Below are 26,736 nucleotides of genomic sequence, written 5' to 3'. Positions count from 1 at the left end.
TCACCGGGATCCATGGAAACGTTTCAGAGTTATTACCTCATAAAGGGACAGTGGTCAGAATTGTAAAAATTGGCCCGGTCATTAACATGCAAACCACCCTTGGGGGTAAAGGGGTTAGCCTGTAAGTGTGATAAGAATTGCCGGCTTATCAAAGGACACCGGTGTGCAAAAATCGGACAGCATTTGCATGGTGGGTTGTGTTGTTTTTTCTCTTGATCTCCTCTGAGCTACGCAGCAAATTGCAGCATTCTGCTATTTTTTTCTCAGTCCGATTTCAGCTGAGAAAAACATCGCAGATGAGATGTAACTCATTGAATAACATTGGTCAGAGTGCAATCCGATTTTTTTTTTTTTTTTTTTTTTTTTTATCGGATTAAACGCGTCTGTTTTTCTTGCAAATGGGTACGTACCCTAAGGACTCATGCACACATTGTGTATTTGGTGAGTTTTTTACCCCAGTATTTGTAAGCCAAAACCAGGAGTGGAATGATCAAGGGAAAAGCATGATAGAAACATTTTTCACCCACTCCTGGTGTTGACTTACAAATACTGTGGTAAAAAACTCACCAAATACTCAATGTGTGTATGAGCCCTAAAGGTCATAATCCTAGTGGTGATAACATCAGCTCGTAGAGTCAGCGATATTCAGGCTTTGTCAATTGATCTCCCATTTACTTAGGTTTTTGAAGACTGGATGGTTTTGAGACCTGATCCTGTCTATCTGCCAAAAGTGGCTAGGAGATTCCATAGGAGTCAAGAGATTATATTGCCCTCCTTTCGATATAACCCTAAAAACCCAAGGGAGGAACAGTTCCACACACTGGATGTTAGAAGGCCCCTAATTAAATACATAGAAGCAACTAAAGAGTGGAGAAAGAGCCAATAGTTTGTGTCTTTTCAGGTGGCTAGGAAAAAAGTTTAAAGTCTCAAGGGGCACCCTGGTGAGGTGGATTAAGGAAACCATTAGGGTAGCTAAGGCTACTTTCACACATCAGTTTTTGTGCATCAGGCGCGATGCGGCGCCGTGCCGCATTGCCGGATCCGGCATAACATGTGAAAAAACTGATGCACCGGTTCCGGTTTTTTGCCGGATCCGGTCAACGGATTATGCCGGATCCGGCAAAAAACCGGAACCGGTGCATCAGTTTTTCCATCCGTTTTGTCCGTTTTTTTGCCGGATCCGGTTTTTAAAAAAACGCCCAAAAGCCACCATTGGCTACTGGCATTTACAGAAAATCCTATATATACCTTGGTATACACCCTGTTGAGAGGTTGCTGTTTTGGAACAAGATGGAAGCCATTATTGGGAACATCGCTCAGGCTTACATTGATTTCACTTTTGAGGCCAATTCTTTGGCAGCAATTGTCATGGCGAAGGAGCGACAAAGGCAGCGTATCATGCGTCTGCGCCGACGTCGTTTCTGGATTCACCCTATAACTGCACAGAGGCTGACACTGGGAGTGTTTGCAACGTTATATCTGTCGTTGCGAGGAAATCCAGAGAAGTTTTTTCATTATACAAGGATGAAAGTGGAAACTTTTGATTTTTTGCTGGACAGGGTTGGAGAACTGATCCGGAGACGTGACACCTACTGCCGCTTCTCCATCTCACCACCGGAGCGTTTGATGGTCACTCTCCGGTAAGCAATTGTTATTCTTTGTCCTTCAAAGCAGACTTCAGTATACTGGAAATGTGTCTCCTCCTGTTGTTGCAGTTATTTTGCATTAATTATTTTTTTAACTTTTCCCACAGATTCCTTGCAACAGGCGAATCGTTTCGTCGCTACAGTACCAGTATAGGATTGGGATTTCAACATTATCAGGTATCATCAAGTACACATGCCGCGCATTGTGGGACAGTCTACATGAAGAGTTTATCCCACAGCCCACAACAGAGAGGTGGCTCGAAATAGCTGACCAATTTTACAGCATCTGTCAGTTTCCGAATTGCCTGGGTGCAGTTGATGGCAAGCAGATCACTAAACCAGCAGGATCGGGATCTGAGTTTTTTAATTATAAAAAATATTTCTCAATAGTCCTGATGGCGATTGCAGACGCCAAGTACAAATTCATTGCGGTGGATATTGGGGCCTATGGACGCTCCAATGACTCACAAGTTTTTAAAATTTCAGCAATGGGACGTAATTTTGTACGGAAACACATTCCAATTCCCACCTCCAAGACCGCTTCCTCAAACTTCTGGGCCACCACTGCCATTTGTCTGCGTAGGTGATGAAGCGTTTCAACTGTCAGAACACCTGCTGAAGCCGTACGCAAGCAGAGACTTGACACCAACAAAAAGAGTGTTCAACTATCGCCTGACACGAGCACGGCGGATGGTGGAGTGTTCGTTTGGAATTCTTACCGCTAAATGGAGAGTACTGTTGACCGCAATTAACTTGAAAACAGAAAATGTGGATGAGGTGGTAAAAGCATGTGTTGTGCTACACAATTTGGTTATTAGTAAGGAACAGATTGCCATCGAAGACAATGATGTTGAAACCACATTGCATGATTATCGCAGTGCTAATGTGCGAAGTACTCTAGCAGTGTCCAGAATGAGGGACACATTTGCCGAGTACTTTATGTCACCTGAAGGTAGAGTTGAATGGCAGGATGACATGGTTTGAGATGTTAAAACCAATTTTTTACCTTGTTGTACCAAACCATTTCTGTGGTTTAAGTTACTTTACCTTGTTAGCTTCAATTTTGGTAAAGTATTAGTACCTTTGTATCAGTATTCTATATTGTTTTACTACCTATTTTTTGTACCAAAATATTCCCATTTTTTAAATTCCTGACAAAGCTCTTTTAAAATTGAACAAAAATTATCATTTAGTAAAAAACTTTCTACTAAATCATGTAGTGTGGTGTGTAGAAAATAATATAGGGGCTATAAAGCGGTATCCAAGGACCTTCCACAGTACTGCCCACCAGCAGGCCTCCCCCCACCGCCACACACGTACGTTACTCATACATGTTCTTGTACACACACACTCCCATACATTCACATACTCACACACACCTACTCTCACACAATCACTCACACACTCACACTCATTGAGTTTTATACATCGACATGTTATATTAACAGTAAAAGAAACAAAAACATTTGATAGACTGAAAATTTTTTTTTATTTTTATCAGCTTTAGCTGGAATTTTTTCTTTTATATTTTTGTAATAAAACTTTTTTATTGGTAACAACAAAACACATTAAAGATTGGTGTCTTATGAGGAAAATGGGCTTGAGGGATAATGCGGAGTGTCCAAGATGTGGGTATGAACCTGCGGAAATGCTCCATATGCTTTGGTCTTGACCAAGACTTTCATTATACTGGGAGGAGGTTATAGGGCTTGTTGAGAAGATATACCGATGTGATATAGGAAGGGATCCAGTAACGTGTGTGTTGGGGTATGTGGAGGAGGTGTCGGTGGGGAATGCCTATAAGTCCATCATAGCAAAACTCTTATATATTGCCCGTAAGCTGATAGCTCAAAAATGGATCGATGCTGAACCCCCAACGACTGGGGAGTTTGTTATCCGTGTGAATAACGTAATCCGATTGGAGGAGAGAATATATAGAAGGCGACATACGGAAGCTCACTTTGAAAAACTCTGGGCCATGTGGTTACAGTGGAGACAATCACATTGAGAAAGTCTGTATTGCAGTTGGGAAGGGGGGGGGAGGGAGGAGGTCGGGTTAGGTTATCTTCTTTTTTATGACGGGGAGGAAATTGAATGTCGTGTATTCTTCTATATGCAATGGAGATGATTTGAAAGCTTTGCTTGAATGTAATTATAACGACATTTGAATATAATAAAAATCTTTGGTTTAAAAAAAAAAGATTGGTGTAATGTGTAGCGGAAATAGTATTGGAGGGGCTCTCAGTTTGGACCACTTCAACAGGGGTGTTGTGGGAGGATATAGTTTGTGAGGGGTCAGATAGCAAAGGACAAGGTATAGGAATGGAGAAAGAAGGTGAAGGGGTGGAGAAAACAATAGACGGGGGAAACTAAACTGTGGGTGAAGGACGCTTGAATTTGGGATGTGGAAGGAGACTGGATGTATTGGGAAGGGAGTGTAGGTTGGGAAGGGAGTGGAGGCACGGATGCAGTTGGGAACTGGTACGGGGAAGCAGACTGGAAAGGGGCAGGAGGTTGGTACTGGGGAAAATGGTATGGTACAGGAGGGGTAGGAAGGACCGGGCCTGGAGCAACTACTGGGCCGGTTGGAGGGGCTGCTGATGTCACCTGTGCTAAGGCCACCTGGCAGGCTTGCATTACATGCAGCTGCTGTTCAGGAGTTAGGTTGTCCAGCCGCTCAATCACAGCTTTGAAAAAAGAATGATACGGCGCTTTATTTGCATCTAGATGCATCCTTTCAACACGCGTGCCTAAATCAAGCACCTCTCTAGTAACAAGATTGAACCCAGCAGACATTTGCTGGGTCATGACTTTCATAGCGTTTTGAAAGGATGCATGTAGATTCATAAACTCTGCAGCAAACTGCCTTTCCTGACCCCGCTGACGCAGCCGCCCAGAACTCAAAGGTGTTCTATAGAGGGCAGCTGTGTCAGAGGGGTGAGGTAAAGGAAAGCCTACCTCGTCAACAGCAGCTTCATGTAATGAAGCCTGCACAGATGCTCCAGCAGAGGTGGATGGGGCTGAGGGATCACACACAAGGGAAGGCAGGGAGGGTGCAGAGGGGTTGGGTATGTTGTGGTCCATGGAGACGGCCTCCTGGGGGATCGCTCCAGAAGGGTTCAATGCAGGCTCCCGCATGCTGCTGAAGGTGCTGTTGAAAAAAGTAGAAAAAAATAGACATTAATATCATGATATTCATTAGCCCTGGCTGCAAAAAAAAAGATTACACATTTGACCATTTTTTATTTAGTCACTTCTGGCAGGAATGTTTACCTTCTTGTCACCATAGTTGATCTCAGGAATGACAGGGCCTCAGAATACTTATAGCGGCTCCTGCGTCCTCTTGATCTGCTGGGAGCCTGCATCTCTTTGTTGAACTCCTTGAAGCGATCCCGCATTGACCGCCACCGCAACTGAACTCTTTCCCCTGAAAATTGAAAACACAAAATGATTAGGATCAAGCACAATATATCCGGAAACATTACTGAAATGTGAATACTTACGCTGTTCTTTCTGTGCCCGAGAATGGAGTTCCTCCCAGTTAGATACCACAGCATGGCACACTTCCTCCCAGAGTCCTCTAGTAACACTAGCATCTGCATGGAAGCGGTCCGCCATATTCCAGAGCGGCTCACGATCTCTCACCATATCAATCAAGAGGTCCACATCAATAGCCACATCCTCACTGTCGGAATCGTGAGCACGCTGTGAAGCCTGTTTAAAGACAAAAAAGGTAAACATAACAATCACAGCATTATGTACAAACCTCATAAAAGTCCTAAAAAAAAAAATCCTTACTCTATGGCGACCGCCCCGGCGTGGTTGCCGACGACTCTGGGAGGCACTTTGAGGAACTCTCGGACGAGCCACAGATTCAGAAGCCTATAATGAAAAAAAAAGAAAAGGAAAATTAAATGCTGTTATGTTGATCTTGTTTTTAGGTCCAGTGATGTGTAAGAACATGTTTTAGTGCAATTAATGCAAAGATACTTACATGCGGGGAGCCCACTCCAGGCATTTCTCCGCTACGTCCGTCTCCTTCTGAGAGACCCTCTGGTTCAGCTTCCTATTAAACAAGAATGCATATATAGGGTTATGTGTACCAAGAATGTTCTGGCAATAAAAAAAAAAAAAATACCTCATTTCGCTGGCGATGTGAGGGAGGGCTCCCAGAAGAAGACATGTCTGGCTGAAATTCTGTAATGAAAACAATTGTTACCTACAACACTAACCATATTCAAAGCTTTCAGGCCTGTATACTTACAATATGGGTTGCAAATTAGGATTTTGCAGTAGTGTCCTGGGCAAGTTCCTGCATGAAAAAAGCACGATGTAGTTTAGATTTGTGCTGTGTGCAACATTTATTTTTACAATCAAACAAAACAACAAAAATAGTAAAAAAATAAGATTTTTTGAATTCCACTCTCACCACCCTATAAAATGCAGCTTGGACAACAAACCATCGCAAAATTACTATGTACATACTCGTGTATAAACCGCAGCGGCCCAAAAATTGGGAACACATAAGCCCAGTGTGTAATCCATACACTATGGCCCCATATGCTGTTCCATAGAATATGCCCCCATATGCCAAAACAAAAAAAAAACCTATTGTGGGTCCATCGCCCCTGTCTGCCACTTCTTGTGTCAGTGACTGTTCATCCAGCAGAGGGGGACACGCACTTCTCACATCAACGCACCCACTGAGGATGCAGCAGAGACCGCAGGGAGCAGCAATGGACCCAGGAAAGGTGGATATCACTATGCTTGCAACGCACAGATTCAGGAATGGTAACGTTACCACTGAAGACAGGAAGGGAGACAGTGGAGAAGCAAGCAAGGCTACAGATATGACAGCAGGATGATCTGTGACACCCCTGCTCCCCCTCTGACCCACGGGGAGATGACCCGTATATAAGCCAAGAGGGGGACTTTTAGCACCAAAAATGGGCGTAACATCTTGGCGTATACACGAGTATATACAGTACCTCCCCCTACAGTATTTACACATAAATTCACCCACCCACGCAAACTACTTCACAGTCCTTCATAACTAGAATCCCTCCCCACACTGATGACCACACCTGAAACTTTTTAAAAACAATAGTACAATGTATGAACAACATACATGTGTGTGTGTGTATATATATACATATACATGCTGGGCAGGCAGCAGCAGGTACAGCATGGGACTCCAGCGTGGTGGCTAGCAGTGACAGCAGTGATGGGGGTTCTGTGGCAGAGGGTTCAAGTGGCGTTTGTGGGGGTCATGGTGGTGACAAGTTTAGCTGGGAAGGCGGCAAGACAGTTGCTGGCTGTGATGGGCATGGGTGCTAAGGCATCGGCAGTCACACAGACAAAACGAAAACCTATGCTTGCAAGAAAATTTTTATACTCACACTCAAACTCCTGCTCGCTGGAGGTCCAATAGTGGATGGCTGTCAAAAATCCAGTTGGTTGCTGGATGTCTGTCTGGCTGGTGTATATGTGGCAGAATCCAGTGGCTGTGTGTGTCTCCAGTAGCTCTTTCTCCTCTGCATTAAGGGTGATGAATGCCCTCTCTCTACCTTTCCTATAGGGTGGATGGAGATTGGCAGGTGTTTTTCCCCAAATTTGATACTTTTTGGAGCATGCTCAGTGCAAAAACCGGATCCGGCGCCGGAATCGGGCAAAAACCGGATGCCGCCGGATCTGGCGGCCATAGACTACCATTATTAAAAAAAAGTATGTCGCCGAATCCGGCGTCATCCGTTTTTTTACCGCAGACAAAAAACGTTACATGTAACGTTTTTTCCAGACGCCGGACCGGCTGTTTTTGCCGGATCCAGCAAAAACCGGATACGCCGCATAGGCATCCGGCGCAATGCGGCAATAATGAAACTCTATGGGGAAAAAACTGGATCCGGTGGCAACAGGCGCTGGATCCGGTTTTTACACTTTTCGCCGCATCGCGCCTGATGCACAAAAACTGATGTGTGAAAGTAGCCTTATTCTGCTAGCAACGTGTCTGTTTCAGAAGGTGTAAGAGCTCATTCCACTCCTACTCGCACAACCTCTAGGGCAGCAAAGGCAGAGGTATCCGACGACCTAATGTGTAAGTTGGCAACTTGGTCCTCTTCTTCAACCTTTTATAGACGCTATAGGCTGGATTTATCCTCCTCGGCTGATATAACTCTTGGTAGAATGGTTCTGCAAGCGGTGGTCCCTCTTGAAGATGGATTGTTTTCTCTATAACTCTCACAGGTGGTTCTGTCATGGGGGAAAAGAAAAATCTAAGTTACTCACTGGTAATGGATTTTTCAAGGACCCATGACAGGAGAGAGAGAGAGTGTACAGAGCATTAAAGTTCTATAAATAAAATCACTGTTTTATCTACTGCAGATCTACCAATTTTCTGAACACTGAGCTCTATATAACCCTGCCCACTTCACTGATTGGCAGCTTTCTGTGTAGATACTGCATAGGCAGAAAGCTGCCAATCAGTGGTTGGGGTTATATAGAGCCCTATGAATATGGATGACTACACAGCAACAGGTTTACTAGTCCTCAAATGGTAATCTCCTGCTGATAAAACCTATTTTATCAAAACTTTATGATTTTACATTGACTCACCCTCATCTCCCCATTCAGGTCCCTACAATATCTGATCCTCTCAGTGGAGATCATCCATATAAAATAGTTTTCCTGATTGACCCATCAAGGATGGATATAGACAGAGACAAGATGACAGAGAGGATATTACACCTCACCCTAGAGATCCTCTTCCGGCTTACTGGAGAGGTGAGCGATTCTGATGACTTCACATTACATCATTCTTATCTACTGGAATAACAGATGGACAGAACTGGAGAGGTGAGGACTCTGGAAATGTCTGTAGTGAGAATTATTAATGTGTCTCTCCATAACCAGGATTACACAGTAGTGAAGAAGACCACTAGTGAGCGCTGTCAGGACCCTGTGTCTGAGGGATGGGGAAGACCCCAGAGCCCAATCACGGGGCCTCCACCTCACCCACTGATACATGAGGACATCAATGACCAGAAGATCCTAGAACTCACCTACAAGATGATTGAGCTGCTGACTGGAGAGGTGACACTGCTGGGAATGCTGGGACATTATACAGTAACGCTATGGAGGGATCAGGCGGTATGACGGTATCATTGTATGTGACAGGTTCCTATAAGGTGTCAGGATGTCACTGTCTATTTCTCCATGGAGGAGTGGGAGTATTTAGAAGGACACAAAGATCTGTACAAGGACGTCATGATGGAGGTTCCCCAGCCCCTCACATCACCAGGTAATAGACAGGACTAACTACACACGGCCTATAATTATCTGTGTGTAAAGAATGAATTCAGTCCCTGTATGTGTTTCCTCCAGGTCTATCCAGTAAGAGGACAACACCAGAGAGATGTCCCCGTCCTCTTCTTTCACAGGACTATAAACAAGAAAATCCCAATGTTTCTCAGGATCATCAGGTAGATGGAGAGAAGGTGTCATGAGATCTCCCCTATGATGTGTAGATGGCTGTGAAGGTCTTGTGTTCAGTCTTGTTTTATCCACCAGTATTATATGTTTTATACTTGTTTAATCCCTTTCTGCTATATGACGTACTGTCCCGTCCATGTGCCCCGGGACTTAATTCCCAAGGACGGGATAATACGTCATAGCGATCAGCGGCGCTCCCGGAGGGAGTGCCACTGATCGCGGTCATGTGTCAGCTGATTATCACAGCTGACACCCGGCAATATGTGTCAGGGGCAGTCACGGACCGCCCCCGGCACGCTAACCCCTGGCACACTGCGATCAAACACGATCGCAGTGTACCTGGGGTTTAGGGAAGCATCGGCAGGGAGGGGGCTCCCTCCGTGCTTCCCTGAGACCCCCGCAGCAGCGCGATGTGCAGTGCTGCTGCAGGGGCCTCCTTCCCTGCTGGTCCCCGGATCCAATATGGCGGCAGGTACCTTCCGGGACCTGCAGGGAGCCAGCTTCTTCACTGCAGAGCGCAGGCATGAGGAAGCCTTCTGCAGTGCCTGTGTGAGATCGCTGATCTGTCACAGCGATCTGTGATGTGTCAGATCAGCGATCTGACACATGACAGTTATGTCCCCCCTGGGATAATGTAATAAAGTTAAAAAAAAAAAAAAAGTGTAAAAATAATTTATAAAAAATCGCTAAATAAATTAAAAAAAAAAAACATTCCCTAATAAATTCATTTTTTGGAAATAATGAAAAAAAAACAATAAAAGTACACATATTTAGTATTGCCGTGTCCGTAACGACCCGCCCTATAAAACTGTCCCATTAGTTAACCCCTTTAGCGAACCCCTTAAAAAATAAAAATAAAAAACAAAGCAAAAAATAATGCTTTATTATATCATACCGCCGAACAAAAAGTGCAATAGCGCGCGATCAAAAAGACGAATATAAATAACCATGGTACTGCTGAAAATGTCATCTTGTCCCGCAAAAAATGAGCCGCCATACAGTGTCATCAGCAAAAAAATAAAGTTATAGCTCGCAGAATAAAGCGATGCAAAAATAATTATTTTTTATATAAAATTGTTTTCATTGCATAAAAGTGCCAAAACATAAAAAAAGACCTAAATGAGGTATCGCCGTCACCTTACTGACCCGAAGAATAAAACCGCTTTATCAATTTTACCACACACGGAGCAGTGTAAACGCACCCCCCCAAAAGAAATTCTTGAAATGCTGGTTTTTGTTCATTCTGCGTCCCAAAAATCAGAATAAAAAGCGATTAAAAAATGTCACGTGCCCGAAAATGATACCAATACAAACGTCAACTCGTCCCGCACAAAATAAGACCTCATATGACTCGGGGGGTCAAAATATAGAAAAATTATAGCTCTCAAAATGTGGTGATGCAAAAACTATTTTTACAATAAAAAGCGTTTTTTAGCGTATGACAGCTGCCAAATATAAAATCCCGCCATAAATACTAAATCAAACCCCCCTTTACCACCCCATTAGTTAGGGAAATATAATGTATTTATTTCCATTTTCCCATTAGGGCTGGGGTTACGGCTAGGGTTAGGGCTAGGGTTAGGGCAGAGATTAGGGTTAGGGGTGTGTTGGGGTTAGGGTTGGAGTTAGAATTGGGGGTTTCCACTGTTTGGGCACATCAGGTGCTCTCCAAACGCAACATGGCGTCTGATCTCAATTCCAGCCATTTCTGCGTTGAAAAAGTCAAATAGTGCTCCTTCCCTTCCAAGTTCTGCCATGCGCCCAAACAGTTTTTTACTCCCCCATATGGGGTATCAGCATACTCAGGACAAATTGGACAACAACTTTTGGGGTCCAATTTCTCCTGTTACCCTTGGTAAAATAAAAAATCTAAAAGATCATGTTTGTGGAAAAAATATGATTTTTGTATTTTCATGCCCGGGCGTTATAAACTTCTGTAAAGCACTGGGGGGGTTCAAAGTGCTCCCCACACATCTAGATAAGTTCCTTAGGGGGTCTAGTTTCCAAAATGGGGTCACTTGTGGGGGGTTTCCACTGTTTAGGTACATCAGGGGCTCTCCAAAGTAAACATGACACCCGCAGATCATTCCATCAAAGTCTGCATTCCAAAACGTCACTACTTACCTTCCGAGCTCCGACGTGTGCCCATACAAAAATTGGGGACTAAAAGATCATGTTTGTGGAAAAAATATGATTTTTTTTATTCACACGCCCTGGCGTTATAAACTTCTGTGAAGCCCTTGGGGGTTCAAAGTGCTCACCACACATCTAGATAAGTTCCTTGGGGGGGTCTAGTTTCCAAAATGGTGTCATTTGTGGGGGTGTCCACTGTTCAGGCACATCAGGGGCTTTCCAAACGCGGCATGACGTCCGATCCCAATTCCAGCCATAAAAGTCAAATGGCGCTGCTTCCCTTCCGAGCTCTGCCATGCGCCCAAATAGTGGTTTACCCCCTCATATGGGGTATTAGCGTACTCAGGACAAATTGCACAATAACTTTTCTTGTCCTGTTTCCCTTCGAAAAATAAAAATTGAGGGTGAAAAGATCATTTTTGTGGAAAAAATATGATTTTTTAATTGTACGGCTGTACGTTATAAACTTCTGTGAAGCCCTTGGGGGTTCAAAATTCTCACCAAACATCTAGATAAGTTCCTTGGGGGGTCTAGTTTCCAAAATGGTGTCATTTGTGGGGGTGTCCACTGTTTAGGCACATCAGGGGCTTTCCAAACGCGGCATGGCGTCCGATCCCAATTCCAACCATAAAAGTCAAATGGCGCTGCTTCCCTTCTGATTTCTGACATGCGCCCAAATAGTTGTTTACACCCACATATGGGGTATCAGCGTACTCAGGACAAATTGCACAATACCTTTTAGGGTCCTGCTACCCTTGGGAAAATAAAAATTGAGGGTGAAAAGATCATTTTTGTGGAAAAAATATGATTTTTTAATTGTACGGCTGTACGTTATAAACTTCTGTGAAGCCCCTGTGGGTTCAAAATTCTCACCACATATCTAGATAAGTTCCTTGGGGGGGTCTAGTTTCCAAAATGGGGTCACTTGTGGGAGGTTTCCCCTATTTAGGCACATCAGGGGCTCTCCAAACGCGACATGGCGTCCGATCTGAATTACAGCCAATTTTGCGTTGAAAAAGTCAAACGGCGCTCCTTCCCTTCTGAGCTCTGCCATGCGCCGAGACAGTGGTTCCCCCCCCACTTATCAGGTATCAGCGTACTCAGGACAAATTGAACAATAACTTTTGCAGTCCAATTTCTCCTTTTACCCTTGGTAAAATACAAAAAATTGGACCTGAAGTAATTTTTTGTGAAAAAAAGTTAATGTTCATTTTTTTTTAAACATTCAAAAAATTCCTGTGAAGCACCTGAAGGGTTAACAAACTTCTTGAATGTTGTTTTGAGCTCCTTAAGGGGTGCAGTTTTTAGAATGGTGTCACTTTTGGGTATTTTCTATCATATAGACCCCTCAAAGTGACTTCAAATGTGATGTGGTCCATAAAAATAAAATGGTGTTGCAAAAATGAGAAATCGCTGTTCAACTTTTAACCCTTATAACTTCCTAACAAAAAAAATTTTTAGTTCCAAAATTGTGCTGATGTAAAGTAAACATGTGGGAAATGTTATTTATTAAGTTTTTTGTGTGCCGTATCTCTGTGATTTAAGTTGGAAAATTGCAAAATTTTCGCCAAATTTCCGTTTTTTTCACAAATAAACGCAAGTTATATTAATTAAATTTTACCACTATCATGAAGTACAATATGTCACGAGAAAACAGTGTCAGAATCACCGGGATCCATGGGCGTTCCAGAGTTATTACCTCATAAAAGGACAGTGGTCAGAATTGTAGAAAATTGGCCTGGTCATGAACGTGCAAACCACCCTTGGGGGTTAAGGGGTTAATGAGAACGGTGGAGATGGCAGGATTAGAGCTGATCATAGATACAGTGAAGGAAATAAGTATTTGATCCCTTTCTGATTTTGTAAGTTTGCCCACTGACAAAGACATGAACAGTCTATAATTTTAAGGGTAGGTTAATTTTAACATTGAGAAGAGAGAATATCAAAAATAAAATCCAGAAAATCACATTGTATAAATTTATACTGTATATATTTGCATTTTGCAGTGAGAAATGTTTGATCCCCTACCTACTAATAAGAGTTTATATTTATATAATTTATACAATGTGATTTTCTGGATTTTATTTTTGATATTCTCTCTCTCAATGTTAAAATTAACCTACCCTTAAAGTTATAGACTGTTCATGTCTTTGTCTGTGGGCAAACTTACAAAATCAGCAAGGGATCGAACACTTATTTCCCCCACTGCATGACTTCTTCATCTGTCTGTGACTTTTACATTATTTGTTTCAGGGTGAAGATCTGCTCCATATTAATACTACAGAGACATATGTGAGGGGTGATGAGCTGTGTAAAGAGGAGATTCCTCCAGGTAACCGCCCAGGTGAGTGGTATTTTTTCTGTCTGGTCTCAGAAATCTAATTCTGAAATTAATGAGGGGGCTTATCCAGACAAATGATTGGAGGCTGCCATCTTTATTTGCTGGAGTGTAAGTGTCTGAGCACGACACTTACCTTCAAATATGGCAGCCCCTGGGCAATGGAGTCTGTGGTCGATGTCCGACCATCTCTCCTGCATTCTAGCTGCCTCCCACTGTGACCTGGGCACTTCCCCTGGGCTGTGCAGGTGACAGCTGTGGGGGGGGGGGGCAGGCGCAGCTTTTTGTGCTCTGGAGCGGTGCTTTGAGCTGCAATTTCCCTCCATCACTACTCTCAGTGCGAGTGGTGACACAAGGTGCAGAAATCAAGGACGCGCTATGTATCGGCGCGGTGATCGACAGCATTACATTGTATTCATGTCAGGCTACCGTGATGTTCTCACAGCTGGAGAAGTCAGCGCTGCTCTGAGCGGTGAGGCCAGGCCTGCAGAGGTGACTTCCTCCAGTGGTGAAAATAGCTTTGTAGCTTGGAATTAGTAGTGCAAAACCAGGATTCTGGTCTGCGCTGTCACTGAAGTTTTCAGAACACTGCAGTGTAATTATCGTGCTGTGAACACTGACTGAACTCCACTCTCCTTTACTAACATCTGAAGGAGGCTTTACACTAAAATAGCAGAGCCACGCATCTAATCCCATCATGTTTGATGGCACCAACAAAGCCGCATATCTAATGCCATCATCTGTGATACAGCCCGCAGTGCCACATATACAGTTGTGGCCAAAAATATTGACACCCCTGCAATTCTGTCAGATAATACTCAGTTTCTTCCTGAAAATTATTGCAAACACAAATTCTTTGGTATTATTATCTTCATTTAATTTGTCTTAAATGAAAAAGCACAAAAAGAATTGTCCTAAAGCCAAATTGGATATAATTCCACACCAAACATCAAAAAGAGGGTGGACAAAAGTATTGGCACTGTTCGAAAAATCATATGATGCTTCTCTAATTTGTGTAATTAACAGCACCTGTAACTTACCTGTGGCACCTAACAGGTGTTGGCAATAACTAAATCACACTTGCAGCCAGTTGACATGGATTAAAGTTGACTCAACCTCTGTCCTGTGTCCTTGTGTGTACCACATTGAGCATGGAGAAAAGAAAGAAGACCAAAGAACTGTCTGAGGACTTGAGAAACCAAATTGTGAGGAAGCATGAGCAATCTCAAGGCTACAAGTCCATCTCCAAAGACCTGAATGTTCCTGTGTCTACCGTGCGCATCAAGAAGTTTAAAGCCCATGGCACTGTGGCTAACCTCCCTAGATGTGGCCGGAAAAGAAAAATTGACAAGAGATTTCAACGCAAGGTTGTGTGGATGTTGGATAAAGAACATCAACTAACATCCAAACAAGTTCAAGCTGCCCTGCAGTCCGAGGGTACAACAGGGTCAACCCGTACTATCCGTCGGCATCTGAATGAAAAGGGACTGTATGGTAGGAGACCCAGGAAGACCCCACTTCTTACCCCGAGACATAAAAAAGCCAGGCTGGAGTTTGCCAAAACTTACCTGAAAAAGCCTAAAACGTTTTGGAAGAATGTTCTCTGGTGAGATGAGACAAAAGTAGAGCTTTTTGGGCAAAGGCATCAACATAGAGTTTACAGGAGAAAAAAAGAGGCATTCAAAGAAAAGAACGCGGTCCCTACAGTCAAACATGGCGGAAGTTCCCTGATGTTTTGGGGTTGCTTTGCTGCCTCTGGCACTGGACTGCTTGACCGTGTGCATGGCATTATGAAGTCAGAATACTACCAACAAATTTTGCAGCATAATGTAGGGCCCAGTGTGAGTAAGCTGGGTCTCCCTCAGAGGTCATGGGTCTTCCAGCAGGACAATGACCCAAAACACACTTCAAAAAGCACTAGAAAATGGTTTGAGAGAAAGCACTGGAGACTTCTAAGGTGGCCAGCAGTGAGTCCAGACCTGAATCCCATAGAACACCTGTGGAGAGATCTAAAAATGGCAGTTTGGAGAAGGCACCCTTCAAATATCAGGGACCTGGAGCAGTTTGCCAAAGAAGAATGGTCTAAAATTCCAGCAGAGCATTGTAAGAAACTCATTGATGGTTACCGGAAGCGGTTGGTCGCAGTTATTTTGGCTAAAGGTTGTGCAACCAAGTATTAGGCTGAGGGTGCCAATAGTTTTGTCTGGCCCATTTTTGGAGTTGTGTGAAATGATTAATGTTTTGCTTTTTGCTTCATTCTCTTTTGTGTTTTTTCATTTAAGACAAATTAAATGAAGATAATAATACCAAAGAATTTGTGTTTGCAATCATTTTCAGGAAGAAACTGAGTATTATCTGACAGAATTGCAGGGTTGTCAATACTTTTGGCCACAACTGTATAATGCCATTGTGTGCCATACGGCGCTTTGTGCCACACATCTAATCCCATCACATGTTATACACTTCATTGAGGTTTGTATCTAATGCCAGCATGTGATACACTACACATATCTAATCGCATCATGTGTGATATAATAATTTGAGCTGTGTATCTCATCCCAGTGCGTGATACAACTAATAGCACCAACTAACAGAATTGGCGCTGCCAGCCATCCTTTGTGACTGTCCACATCTCAGTACCACTCCGTACTGTGATCCTAAACTTTATTCTCCCTTATTCTTTTGTTAATGCCCATCTGGGGAGGGGAGAAGTGATGTCTCACACACATGTGAATAGACCCCGCCCACTTTTACAGCAGTCCTAGTGTGAGCTAGCACTATATTAGGTTTTCATGGCAAATTTCAGCAGCTGCTCCCCCTAGTGTTTAACAGTGGAAAATATCAAAACTTTAAATTACTTTTCATATTTTATACCATTATAAAAAAAAAGTTATTTTTTAAAAAAATTTGAACATTAATACTTCTTTTTTTTTCAACAATTAAAAAAAAATGTATTGTCAATGGCAAATTCCCTTTAAAGACATTTCAACAGGTGAATTTACAGGATACCTTGGAGAAAAAAGAAAAGGGTAAAATATTTCCCAGCTTTCTGCCGGAACAGAAAATGTATGGACTCTAGGAATAATTTCATATTTGTAGATAAGATTGTTATCCAGGAGTTTAATTAGGAGAAATATATTGTAGTTGCCACCAATATGTGAGTGATCACTAAAACATAATCTTTAATAGATGCTATCAAAATGTACACAAAATATCTTAACAGATCGCTTATCAAACAATCCAAAAGTTAAGAAAAATGCAACGCTCAGAGTAGTGGATTGAACTAAAAGTGTAACAAAACCCTATTGACGATGGTCATTTTTATACATGTAGTCCATAGGTACAGAGGACCCATCTAACCTATTGAAGGAATGTCAACATTTAAGCAATATCCGGATCACTATTTAATGGAAGCTTATAGATATCAGAAGTTGCATGCACAAGATTAGTGGGAGCCATATATAGGGACTCAAACGAAGAAAGGGGGCGCACCCATTCTAAATGATTGGCATATGTAGAGAAAAAATGCCCTAGTTGAATATATTCAAGAGAATATCTCGTTTTCTGTGGGCGATAACCTAAAATAGCTGAGAGGGAAGCAATACACCCACATGGACCACGTGTATTTCTTGGAGTTCCCCAGAAAAAGACTTGAGGAGACACCAGATGGAAATTTTGGGTTATCTGTTATTGGGGATAACGGTCCTAATGGGTCAATTATAATTCCCTTTATACTGGGAATGTGGACAGTTTTGAGTGTTTGCCTGAGACTAAATGGAATAGGGACGTTGTTTCCGGCCAAAATAGGCCAAGTCCATGTTAGTGGAAGCTGATGTATGACAAGACTTATAGGCCATACGTGCCCACAGTTTAGATTCTCTGCAGTGCAGAATATCTAAGATTCTTGCATGCGCGGACGCAAGATAGTACTTTCGGCAGTCCGGCAAATGTATACCCCCAAAATCCTTTGGAAGCACCAAAACAGTACTACGAATTCTTGGGCGTCCCGTCGACCAAACAAATTGTTGTGGCTCAGGGTTTGAGAGAGAGAAGACCATGAGATCCTATTGAAAGCCTTTTCGGCATCAAGCGATAGGATAATTAAAGGTTTTTTTTGAGTGTGTGCATGATTAATAATATCTATTGTTTTCAATGTGTTATCTCGTGCCTCTCTTCCCGGAACAAAACCCACCTGGTCTGGGTGTATTAAGTGAGGAAGGTGGGATTTAAGTCTATTGGCCAAAAGCTTTGCATATAATTTTAGAGATATAGGCCTATAGCTACTACATGAGTTGGGGTCTTTCCCCGGTTTGGGGATGACTGCAGCATGTTCCATTGTGGAATGGGGAGGAAGGAAAGTAGATAAGGGATATAAAATTAAACAATTGTAATATTAACTGAGACAATTGTTCAAAAATACTTTAAAGAATTCAACTGTGAAACCATCAGGCCCTGGATTTTTATTGCTAGGGAGATCTCGAACAGAAGCTTCAAGTTCTTGATGTGAAAAAGGATTTTCAAGGAATTTTACTGTTTCATCCTCCAATATTTTTTGGAGAGGGCTGATGTATTAATATAATTTCCCGAGTGTAGGGCAGATGTAGGTAAGTTATATACTGTAGGTTTGAATAATATGAATGGAAGAGGGTTGCGATTTCAGGTGGGGTATGAACCAATTTATCTTGAGTATTCTTAATACAGGGAACATTTGTTTGGGTCTTTTTTAGCATTATGAGCTTTAGCTAACATTCTTCTCGGTTTGTTACCTAACTCATAGAACCTACTCTGACCTAACTGAAATAAACGTTTACATGAAGAACTGAGTAATTTTTTATCTTTTAATCTTGCTTTGAGAAGATCTCTGAGGGTTGCAGTGGAGAGCGGCTTTTTGTGAATTAACTCCAGATTAGTGACTCTCTTTAAGGCTAGTTTGTTTGCCTGACCTCTGTCTTTTTTGATTCTGGACCCATGTTTGATAAATTCCCCTCTAAGTACACACTTGAGGGCTTCCCATTTAATTGTGGGGGCTGTATCATTTCCATGATCAACAATAAAGTTAGATATGGAGGCCCGTACGTCCGAGTCACATAATGTATCAAATAATAGCGACTCACTGAGACGCCAAGACCCTGATGTTCTGGTAAGGGATGATACTTTTAGTGAGCAATATATAGGGGCATGATCTCTCCAAAGTATGATACCAATACTAGAATCTGAAAGCCAAGGTAAGGCATTTTGTTGGAGGAGGATATAGTCTAACGTTCTATAAGAATCATGCGGATGGGAGTAAAAATTATAATCCCGATCTGATGGGTGCTGGAGCCTCCAGATGTCATAAAGCTGCATTTGCAAAAAGTCTCTTCTGATCCGCTTGATAACCACAGGCAGCTAGTGGCTCCGACACACCAGCGTCTCCTGCACGCTGTCTGTGATACCCCGCAGTGCTGCTGCAGCGGCCATCTTGTAATGGCACAATGCCCTCCAGGCTCTGCTCAGTGGGGACTTCCGGAACCTCCCTGCCGCATACAGGATCTCGCTGGGGACCCTCCTCTCTCCTCCCGGTTACCTGGTGGTCTGAAGACTTGTTCCCAGGCTCTGATGCAGAAACTGCACCCTGCGTGTGAGCACCTCCTGACTGCCTCTGTTCCAGGGGGGATGATGGAGATGATGCCTGGTCCGGTCTCTGTGCAGAACGGGTGCAGGACTGGGTCCTTGTCTTTTTAGCCATGATTTGCCCATGCTGAGGTACTAGAACCGATTGCTTGGTGGATGGTGGTTAGGAGCAGCAGAAAGCACGTCTTCACTCTGCCATGTCCAGCCACACCCCCGTTTCATGTTTTTTTCTAACCAAGCATTATCTTTTATTATATGGTGATTTGTTATGTAAATTTTTTGTAGGCTTATATCTGATATTGTATGGAACCCTTTTCTTAAGAGTTCCATGTATATATTTCGGCATAGTTTATCTTCTGCATAAATTGCTTTAGGTTACTTATACTCTATGTTCCCCCGCAGGTTTTTTTTCTTTTGAGTCAATACAGATAAGCCACAGCCATTATCGATGGGGGAAATTGTCTATCTGTGAAGGATAATAGATTAATCTCTTGAATTATGACCCTTTAGCTGCACGCCTGGTGTTATGAATGAGTCACCATAGGAGGCAAAAACAGAAATGCTAGCTAAGTCCAGAAAACAAGAGAAGTTGGCAGCTATCGGATTGCAGACCCCTGAACCTATCAACACAACTAGCAGTAGCCGTGGGGGGTTCCTACGATGCCCTAGACCCCTCGATCACAGCCGGAGGACTATATAGCCTAAAGACAGAAAGGGAAATCTAAACTGCCCCAGAGCAGATCCCAAAGCAAAAGGCAGCCCCCAACATATAATGACGGTGAAGCAAGAAGAAAGAACACTAACACAGACAGAAAGATAAACTGAGCAAAGATGGGGCCCAAGCTAACTAGATAGGAAAGGACAGAAAGGCTGCTGTCTGCAATCCGTGAAAAACCCTATGAAAATAAGAGCCAACAGACTGACAGTGAAAAAGGCCCTGAAGACGCTAGGCTTCAAAAAGGCTATGTCAGTACTCAGGAATATTCTGAAGACAGAGCAACCGGCAAAAGGAGATTCAGCTCACCCTAGCAGGGAATGGCAGAATCCAGAAAAGCAAGGCAAACAAAAACAAAACACAAATGCTAACAGGCAAAGCAGAAAACTTAGCTTTAGAGGAGCAGGAATCAGACTGGTCTCCTAGAAGTCCACAGAGAAATCACTCGCAGGGCAGAAGGGCGTCGGCAGCCTTATATCCAGTCCGTGATTCCACTCAGCCAGTCATCATCATTAGGCTCAGGTGCCTGAAAATCAGGCTCATTACCTTCCTTTACCAGAATAGGGAGTTCACCAGACCTCAGTGACGAAGGGGAAAATGAACTCACAACAGCCTGGTTTGTAGTCTATAGCAACCTTGATATGAGCACTGCAAAGCTCCTACTTCCTGTGGCATCTCCACCTGCAATTGCCTACACTAGGGTTCCCCAACTCCAGTCCTCAAGGCCCACCAACAGATCATGTTTTCAAAATTTCCTTTGTATTGCACAGGTGATGCAATTATCACCTGAGCAATACTAAGGAAATCCTGAAAACATGATCTGTTGGTGGGCCTTGAGAACCGGAGTTGGGGAACCCTGGCCTACACCCATTGTCCTCTGACTTGTATGTCCATATGACATCATTTGTGCATCTCGCAGCAACATAATGATGTCATAGGTAGCAGGAAGTTTGAGGTGCTCTTCTCTGTTTGCCACGGGCTACCAAACTGGCTGCTGGATGAGGCCTCAAGAAACATTTTGTTGAACGCTTATTACATTGGCTCCAAAACTATTGTTTATTTACCCATGTCTATACTGCTCTTTTCTTGTTCTACGCTAAAGTGCATGTAGTAGTCATGCAACATACAGTGCCTTGCGAAAGTATTCGGCCCCCTGGAACTTTTCAACCTTTTCCCACATATCATGCTTCAAACATAAAGATACCAAATGTAAATTTTTGGTGAAGAATCAACAACAAGTGGGACACAATTGTGAAGTTGAACGAAACGTTTGGTTATTTAAAATTTTTGTGGAAATTCAAAAACTGAAAAGTAAGGCGTGCAATATTTATTCAGCCCCTTTACTTTCAGTGCAGCAAACTCACTCCAGAAGTTCATTCTGGATCTTTGTATCCAATATTGTCCTAAATAATAATAATAATAATCTTTATATAGCGCCAACAAATTCCGCAGCGCTTTACAGATGACTGATGATAAATATAATCCACCTGTGTGTAATCAAGTCTCCGTATAAATGCACCTGCTATGTGACAGTCTTAGGGTTCTGTTTGAAGCACAGAGAGCATCATGAAGATCAAGGAACTCAACAGGCAGGTCCGTGATACTGTTGTGGAGAAGTTTAAAACCGGATTTGGATACAAAATGATTTCCAAAACTTTAAGCATCCCAAGGAGCACTGTGCAAGCGATCATATTGAAATGGAAGGAGTATCATACCCCTGCAAATCTACCAAGACCCGGCCGTCCCTCTAAACTTTCATCTCAAACAAGGAGAAGACTGATTAGAGATGCAGCCAAGAGGCCCATGATCACTCTGGGTGAACTGCAGAGATCTACAGCTGAGGTGGGACAGTCTGTCCATAGGACAACAATCAGTCGTACACTGCACGAATCTGGCCTTTATGGAAGAGTGGCAAGAAGAAAGCCATTTCTCAAAGATATCCATAAAAAGTGTCATTTAAAGTTTGCAACAAGCCACCTTGGAGACACACCAAACATGTGGAAGAAGGTGCTCTGGTCAGAACCAAAATCGAACTTTTTGGCAACAATGTTTGGTGTAAAAGCAACACAGCTCATCACCCTTAACACACCATCCCCACTGACAAACATGGTGGTGGCAGCCTAATGGTTTGGGCCTGCTTTTCTTCAGCAGGGACTGGGAAGATGGTTAAAATTGTTGGGAAGATGGATGGAGCCAAATACAGGACCATTCTTGTAGAAAACCTGTTGGGGTCTGCAAAAGACCTGAGACTGGGACGGAGATGATCCCAAACATAAAGCAAAATCTACAATGGAACAATGGAATGGTTCACAAATAAACGTATCCAGATGTTAGAATGGCCAAGTCAAAGTCCAGATCTGAATCCAATCAAGAATCTGTGGAAAGAGCGGAAAACTACTGTTCACAAACGATCTCCATCAAACCTCACTGAACTTGAGCTGTTTGCCAGGAAGAATGGGCAAGAATTTCAGTCTCTCGATGTACAAAACTGATAGAGACATACCCCAAGCGACTTGCAGCTGTGATCGCAGCAAAAGGTGGCGCAACAAAGTATTAAGTTAAAGGGGCCGATTTAACATCGAACGCCCCACTTTTCAGTTTTTGACTTTCCAGAAAAATTTAAAATAACCAATAAATTTCGTTCAACTTCACAATTGTGTCCCACTTGTTGATTCTTCACCAAAAATTTACATTTGGTATCTTTATGTTTGAAGCATGATATGTGGGAAAAGGTTGAAAAGTTCCAGGGAGCCGAATACTTTCGCAAGGCACTGTAAAATCTATGAAGATACTGGTATCAATGACATAGAAAACTAGAGAAAAGTTTTATACTGTCTGTCAATAACTAGTTTCATGTTTCTACATACTTGCATTTTGGATAGAAAAGTTATAAAATAGCTAATATCTATCTCCGCTATGGCAAAATTTAAGAGACCACTGCAAAATGTTCAGTCTGTCTGATTTTTCTCTTTACAGGTATATTTTTGAGTGAAATGTAAATTGCTTTTTTTTCTATAAACTACTAACAACGTCTTTGAATTTCCAAGCACTAAATTTTGTATTTATTTTCAGAAAATGAGAAATGGTCAAAATAACAAAAAAATGCAGTGCTTGCAGACCTCAAATAATGCTAAGAAAACAAGTTCATAATAATTTAGAAATAACAATACTAATGTTTTAACTCAGAAAGAGTTCAGAAATCAATATTTTGTGGAATAACCATGATTTTTAATCGCCGCTTTCATGCGTCTTGGCTGCTTTCCACCAGTCTTTCACACTGCTTTTGGGTGACCTTATGCCACTCCTGGTACAAAAATGTAAGCAGTTCTTCTTTGTTTAATGGCTTGTGACTATCCATCTTCTTCTTGATTTATATTCCAGAGATTTTCAATGGGGTTCAGGTCTGGAGATTGGGCTGGCCATGACAGGGATTTGATGTGGTGTTCCACACATTGATTGACCTAGCTGTGTGGCATGGCACATTGTCCTGCTGGAAAAACCAGACCTCAGAGTTGGGGAACATTGCCTGAGCAGAAGGAATCAACTGTTTTTCCAGGATAACCTTGTATGCAACTTGATTCATACGTCCTTCGCAAAGATTAACCTGCCCAATTCCAGCCTTGCTGAAGTATCCCCAGATCATCACAAATCCTCCACCAAATTTCACAATGGGTGCAATTTGGCTTGTACGCCTCTCTAGGTCTCCGTCTAACCATTAGACGACCAGGTGTTGGGCAAAGCTGAAAATTAGACTCATCAGAGAAGATTACCTTACTCCAGTCCTCTATGGTCCAATCCTTATGGTCTTTGTCAAACTTCAGCCTGGCTCTCCTTTGCTTCTCATTGATGATAGGCTTTTTTATAGCTTTACATGACTTAAGCCCTGCCTCTAGGAGCCTGTTACCAACTGTTCTTGCCGTGCACTTCACCCCAGCTTCCATTTGCCATTCCTTTTGTAGGTCACTTGATGTCATTCTGCAGTTGCTGAGTGACATTCGAATAAGGTGATGGTCATCCCGGTCAATGGAGAGTCATTTTCGTCCTCAGCCGGTCTGTGGCTTTGATGTCCCCAATGTCTGCGGCTTGATCTTGTTGTAGTGGTCTGCCGTCTAAGAAATTTTAAGGATGGAGGCAATATGACGCTCACTGTATCCCTTTGCTAGTAAAGCCAGAATTGAGCCCTTCTTTTCCTCACTTAAGACCTTTCTTCTCAACCCTTTGGCATGGTTAAAAGTTATTTTTTCATTCCTGTAAGAACAAGACAGAAAAAAGAGACATACTACACACCAGGGATCACCAAAAATTAGTAATTTGTATCCCATTGTTTACTCTGATTCGATGGTGCCCTCCATCCCCTGTATTCTAGACTTATTTTTTCATTCCTATTACTTTGGGATATTACTAGCACTTGTTTTCCCATCCAGCTTGACCTTTTGTTAGATGATTGTGACCACTACAGCGGGTTTTTTTTTTTATACTTTCCTTCATTAAATAAGATTTGGTTCAGGTGATCACCTAATCAGAAGCACATTAAGTAGAATGAGGTGTCCTCTGGTTGGAATTCAACTGACACTGGAATGGAATGGCTGTCAGACATGTAGAGAAGCTGATTTTTATAAAACTGTGCAGTGGTCTCTTAATTTTTGCCAGAGCTGTATAATATGGTTTTATTATTCAAAATTAATACAATCAATTTTTTTCTTCTCAGAGAACTTTACCGGGAGGTCAGAGAGACTTGTTAACTCTTCAGATTTCAAGAAAGATAATCATGGTATTACACCAAATACATATGAAGAACATGCTACTGTCCCAGACACACCACCAGCCCTGGACAGCAAAAATTTATCATCTGATGTTTTTAAACAGGTTGTACCTTCTGATTCATCACAAACTGCTAAGCAAAGTAAAACTAACAGAAGGAATGTTAAACATCAGACAGCTCACACAGAGGAAAAGCCATATCCATGTTCAGAAAGTGGTAAAAGGTTTAACCAGAAATCAGATCTTGTTAGACATCACAGAATTCATGGTGGACTGAAGCCGTTTTCATGTTCAGAATGTGGGAGATGTTATATCAATAAATCACATATCTTAAGACATCAAATAAGTCACTCGGGGGAGAAGCCATTTTCATGTTCTCAGTGTGGGAAATGTTTTAACCAGAAGTCATATCTTGGAAGACATCAGAGAAGTCACACAGGAGAAAAGCCATTTTCATGTTCAGAATGTGGGAAATGTTATATCAATAAATCACATCTCTTAAGACATCAAAGAAGTCACTCGGGGGAGAAGCCATTTTCATGTTCTCAGTGTGGGAAATGTTTTAACCAGAAGTCATATCTTGGAAGACATCAGAGAAGTCACACAGGAGAAAAGCCATTTTCATGTTCAGAATGTGGGAAATGTTTTATTCAGAAAAGCAGTCTTATTGCACATCACAGAATTCATACAGGGGAGAAACCATTTTCATGTTCAGAATGTGGGAAATGTTTTAGCATTAAATCTTCTCTTGTGAAACATCTGAGAATTCACACAGGCGAGAAGCCATATTTTTGTTCAGCATGTGGGAAATATTTTACTCGTAAATCAAATCTTACTTACCATGAAAAAACTCACATGTGAAAAAAAGACAAATTCAGGTCTACAATATTGGACATTCTTTATCAACAAACTCGCTCATCAAGAACTCACCTGAGATGCAGCCAATAATATATACAATAGCAACTCAAAATTGTTGTAACCCATAATTGCTTACTTTTGAGATCTATACACTTGCATTTCAGTCTTTCTTAAAGATTCAGATGTTAAGATGTGGCATCAAGTGCTATAGGCTGGCAGGCGTAACCATATTACACCATGTTTGGGAATGTCCAATTCAAATTATTTAAGTATTTTTGCGTGCAGGGATTTGTCTTAGGCTACTTTTCACATTAGCGGTTTTTAGCACTACGCTTCTTGCGCAATAGAAACGCATGCAAAAAACACATCATGCTTTTGCTTTTTTTAGCGCTTGCGTTTTAACCCGTTTCTAGCCATGTTAACTCTTAAAACACATGCGATTTTAAACGCAGGTGTGCGCATGTCCATGCGCACGCCTGCGTTCCCATAGACTGTAATGTGATTTTTTTGGCGCATTCCGTGCGAAAGTGTGTGCATGCGTTTTTTTGACACAGGTTGGACGGACCAAAAATGCAACAGGTTGCGTCCGGCGTGTCTAGGCGCACTTCAAAAAACGCATGTGCACAAGAACGCATTCAAACGCATGCAACGCTAGACCATGCGCCCCCATGTTAAACATAGGGGCGCATGCGCACAATGCACTGTGCTAACTAACGCTAATATGAAACTAGACTTATATTGCTAAATATTGGTATGTTGTTGTTTCTGCTCCTTATCAAGAAGACCCAACCAGCATACTCAAGGGGAAGCTACTGCTTGAGATTAGACTATTTATGAGGAACGTCTTTTGGTGCAATACGAAAAGATACATGTACCTTGACAAGACCACATTAAACTGTGTTCCAAATTATTATGCAAAAAGAGTTTAGGAGTGATAAGGTTAGAATATTTTTGCTTGTCATTTAAACTCATTGATGGTGATGTGTGTCAGGGCTCTTTATATCACTGAAAGCAATTGCAGATACCTGTGCAAATTAGTTTGGCAGGTGTGTCCAAATAAAGGCAAGACTACTTAAGAAGGCTGTTCCACATTATTAAGCAGCCTACATTTTTTTGCCAAAATGGGAAAGAAAAAGGATGTGTCGGCTGCTGAGAAGCAACAAATTGTGGAGTATTTAGGTCAA

The 26,736-nt window shown here is 42.3% G+C and overlaps 2 protein-coding genes across 4 annotated transcripts in view; one reads left to right on the top strand and one right to left on the bottom strand.

The window, feature by feature from the left end:
* Positions 1–26,386, top strand: part of LOC141051085 (uncharacterized) — a 41,883-nt gene extending 15,497 nt beyond the window's left edge. For all 3 annotated transcript variants that reach the window (XM_073547944.1, XM_073547945.1, XM_073547946.1), the window contains exons 2-7: positions 8,277–8,426; positions 8,556–8,735; positions 8,820–8,943; positions 9,027–9,124; positions 13,521–13,611; positions 24,642–26,386. In XM_073547944.1, coding sequence (XP_073404045.1) covers positions 8,277–8,426; positions 8,556–8,735; positions 8,820–8,943; positions 9,027–9,124; positions 13,521–13,611; positions 24,642–25,555 — 1,557 coding nt within the window. In that variant the 3' untranslated portion in view covers positions 25,556–26,386. The remainder of the gene's footprint in view (positions 1–8,276; positions 8,427–8,555; positions 8,736–8,819; positions 8,944–9,026; positions 9,125–13,520; positions 13,612–24,641) is intronic.
* LOC141051106 (uncharacterized) lies at positions 3,121–5,741 on the bottom strand. The gene is made up of 3 exons (XM_073547985.1): positions 5,641–5,741; positions 4,920–5,528; positions 3,121–4,797 (listed from the first exon to the last, which is right to left on the bottom strand). The coding sequence occupies exons 2-3, from the start codon at positions 5,246–5,248 to the stop codon at positions 3,942–3,944; spliced, it is 1,185 nt and encodes a 394-aa protein (XP_073404086.1). The 5' UTR covers positions 5,249–5,528; positions 5,641–5,741; the 3' UTR covers positions 3,121–3,941.
* Positions 26,387–26,736: the final 350 nt, after the last annotated feature.

This window comes from Dendrobates tinctorius, unplaced genomic scaffold, assembly GCF_039654945.1.
Source record: "Dendrobates tinctorius isolate UK_male_01 unplaced genomic scaffold, ASM3965494v1 ptg000155l, whole genome shotgun sequence".
In the NCBI taxonomy this organism is placed as follows: domain Eukaryota; kingdom Metazoa; phylum Chordata; class Amphibia; order Anura; family Dendrobatidae; genus Dendrobates; species Dendrobates tinctorius.
Note: the sequence above shows the minus strand (reverse complement) of the source record. Positions and strands in the feature narration are given on the sequence as shown.

What these genes read in the sequence shown, in the direction of transcription:
- LOC141051106 (XM_073547985.1), bottom strand. Translation starts at nt 5,248, where the DNA reads ATGCAGATGCTAGTGTTACTAGAGGACTCTGGGAGGAAGTGTGCCATG. An exon ending in TCAACTATGGTGACAAGAAG is followed by an intron (nt 4,798 to 4,919) that starts GTAAACATTCCT and finishes TTTTTTCAACAG; the next exon opens with CACCTTCAGCAGCATGCGGG.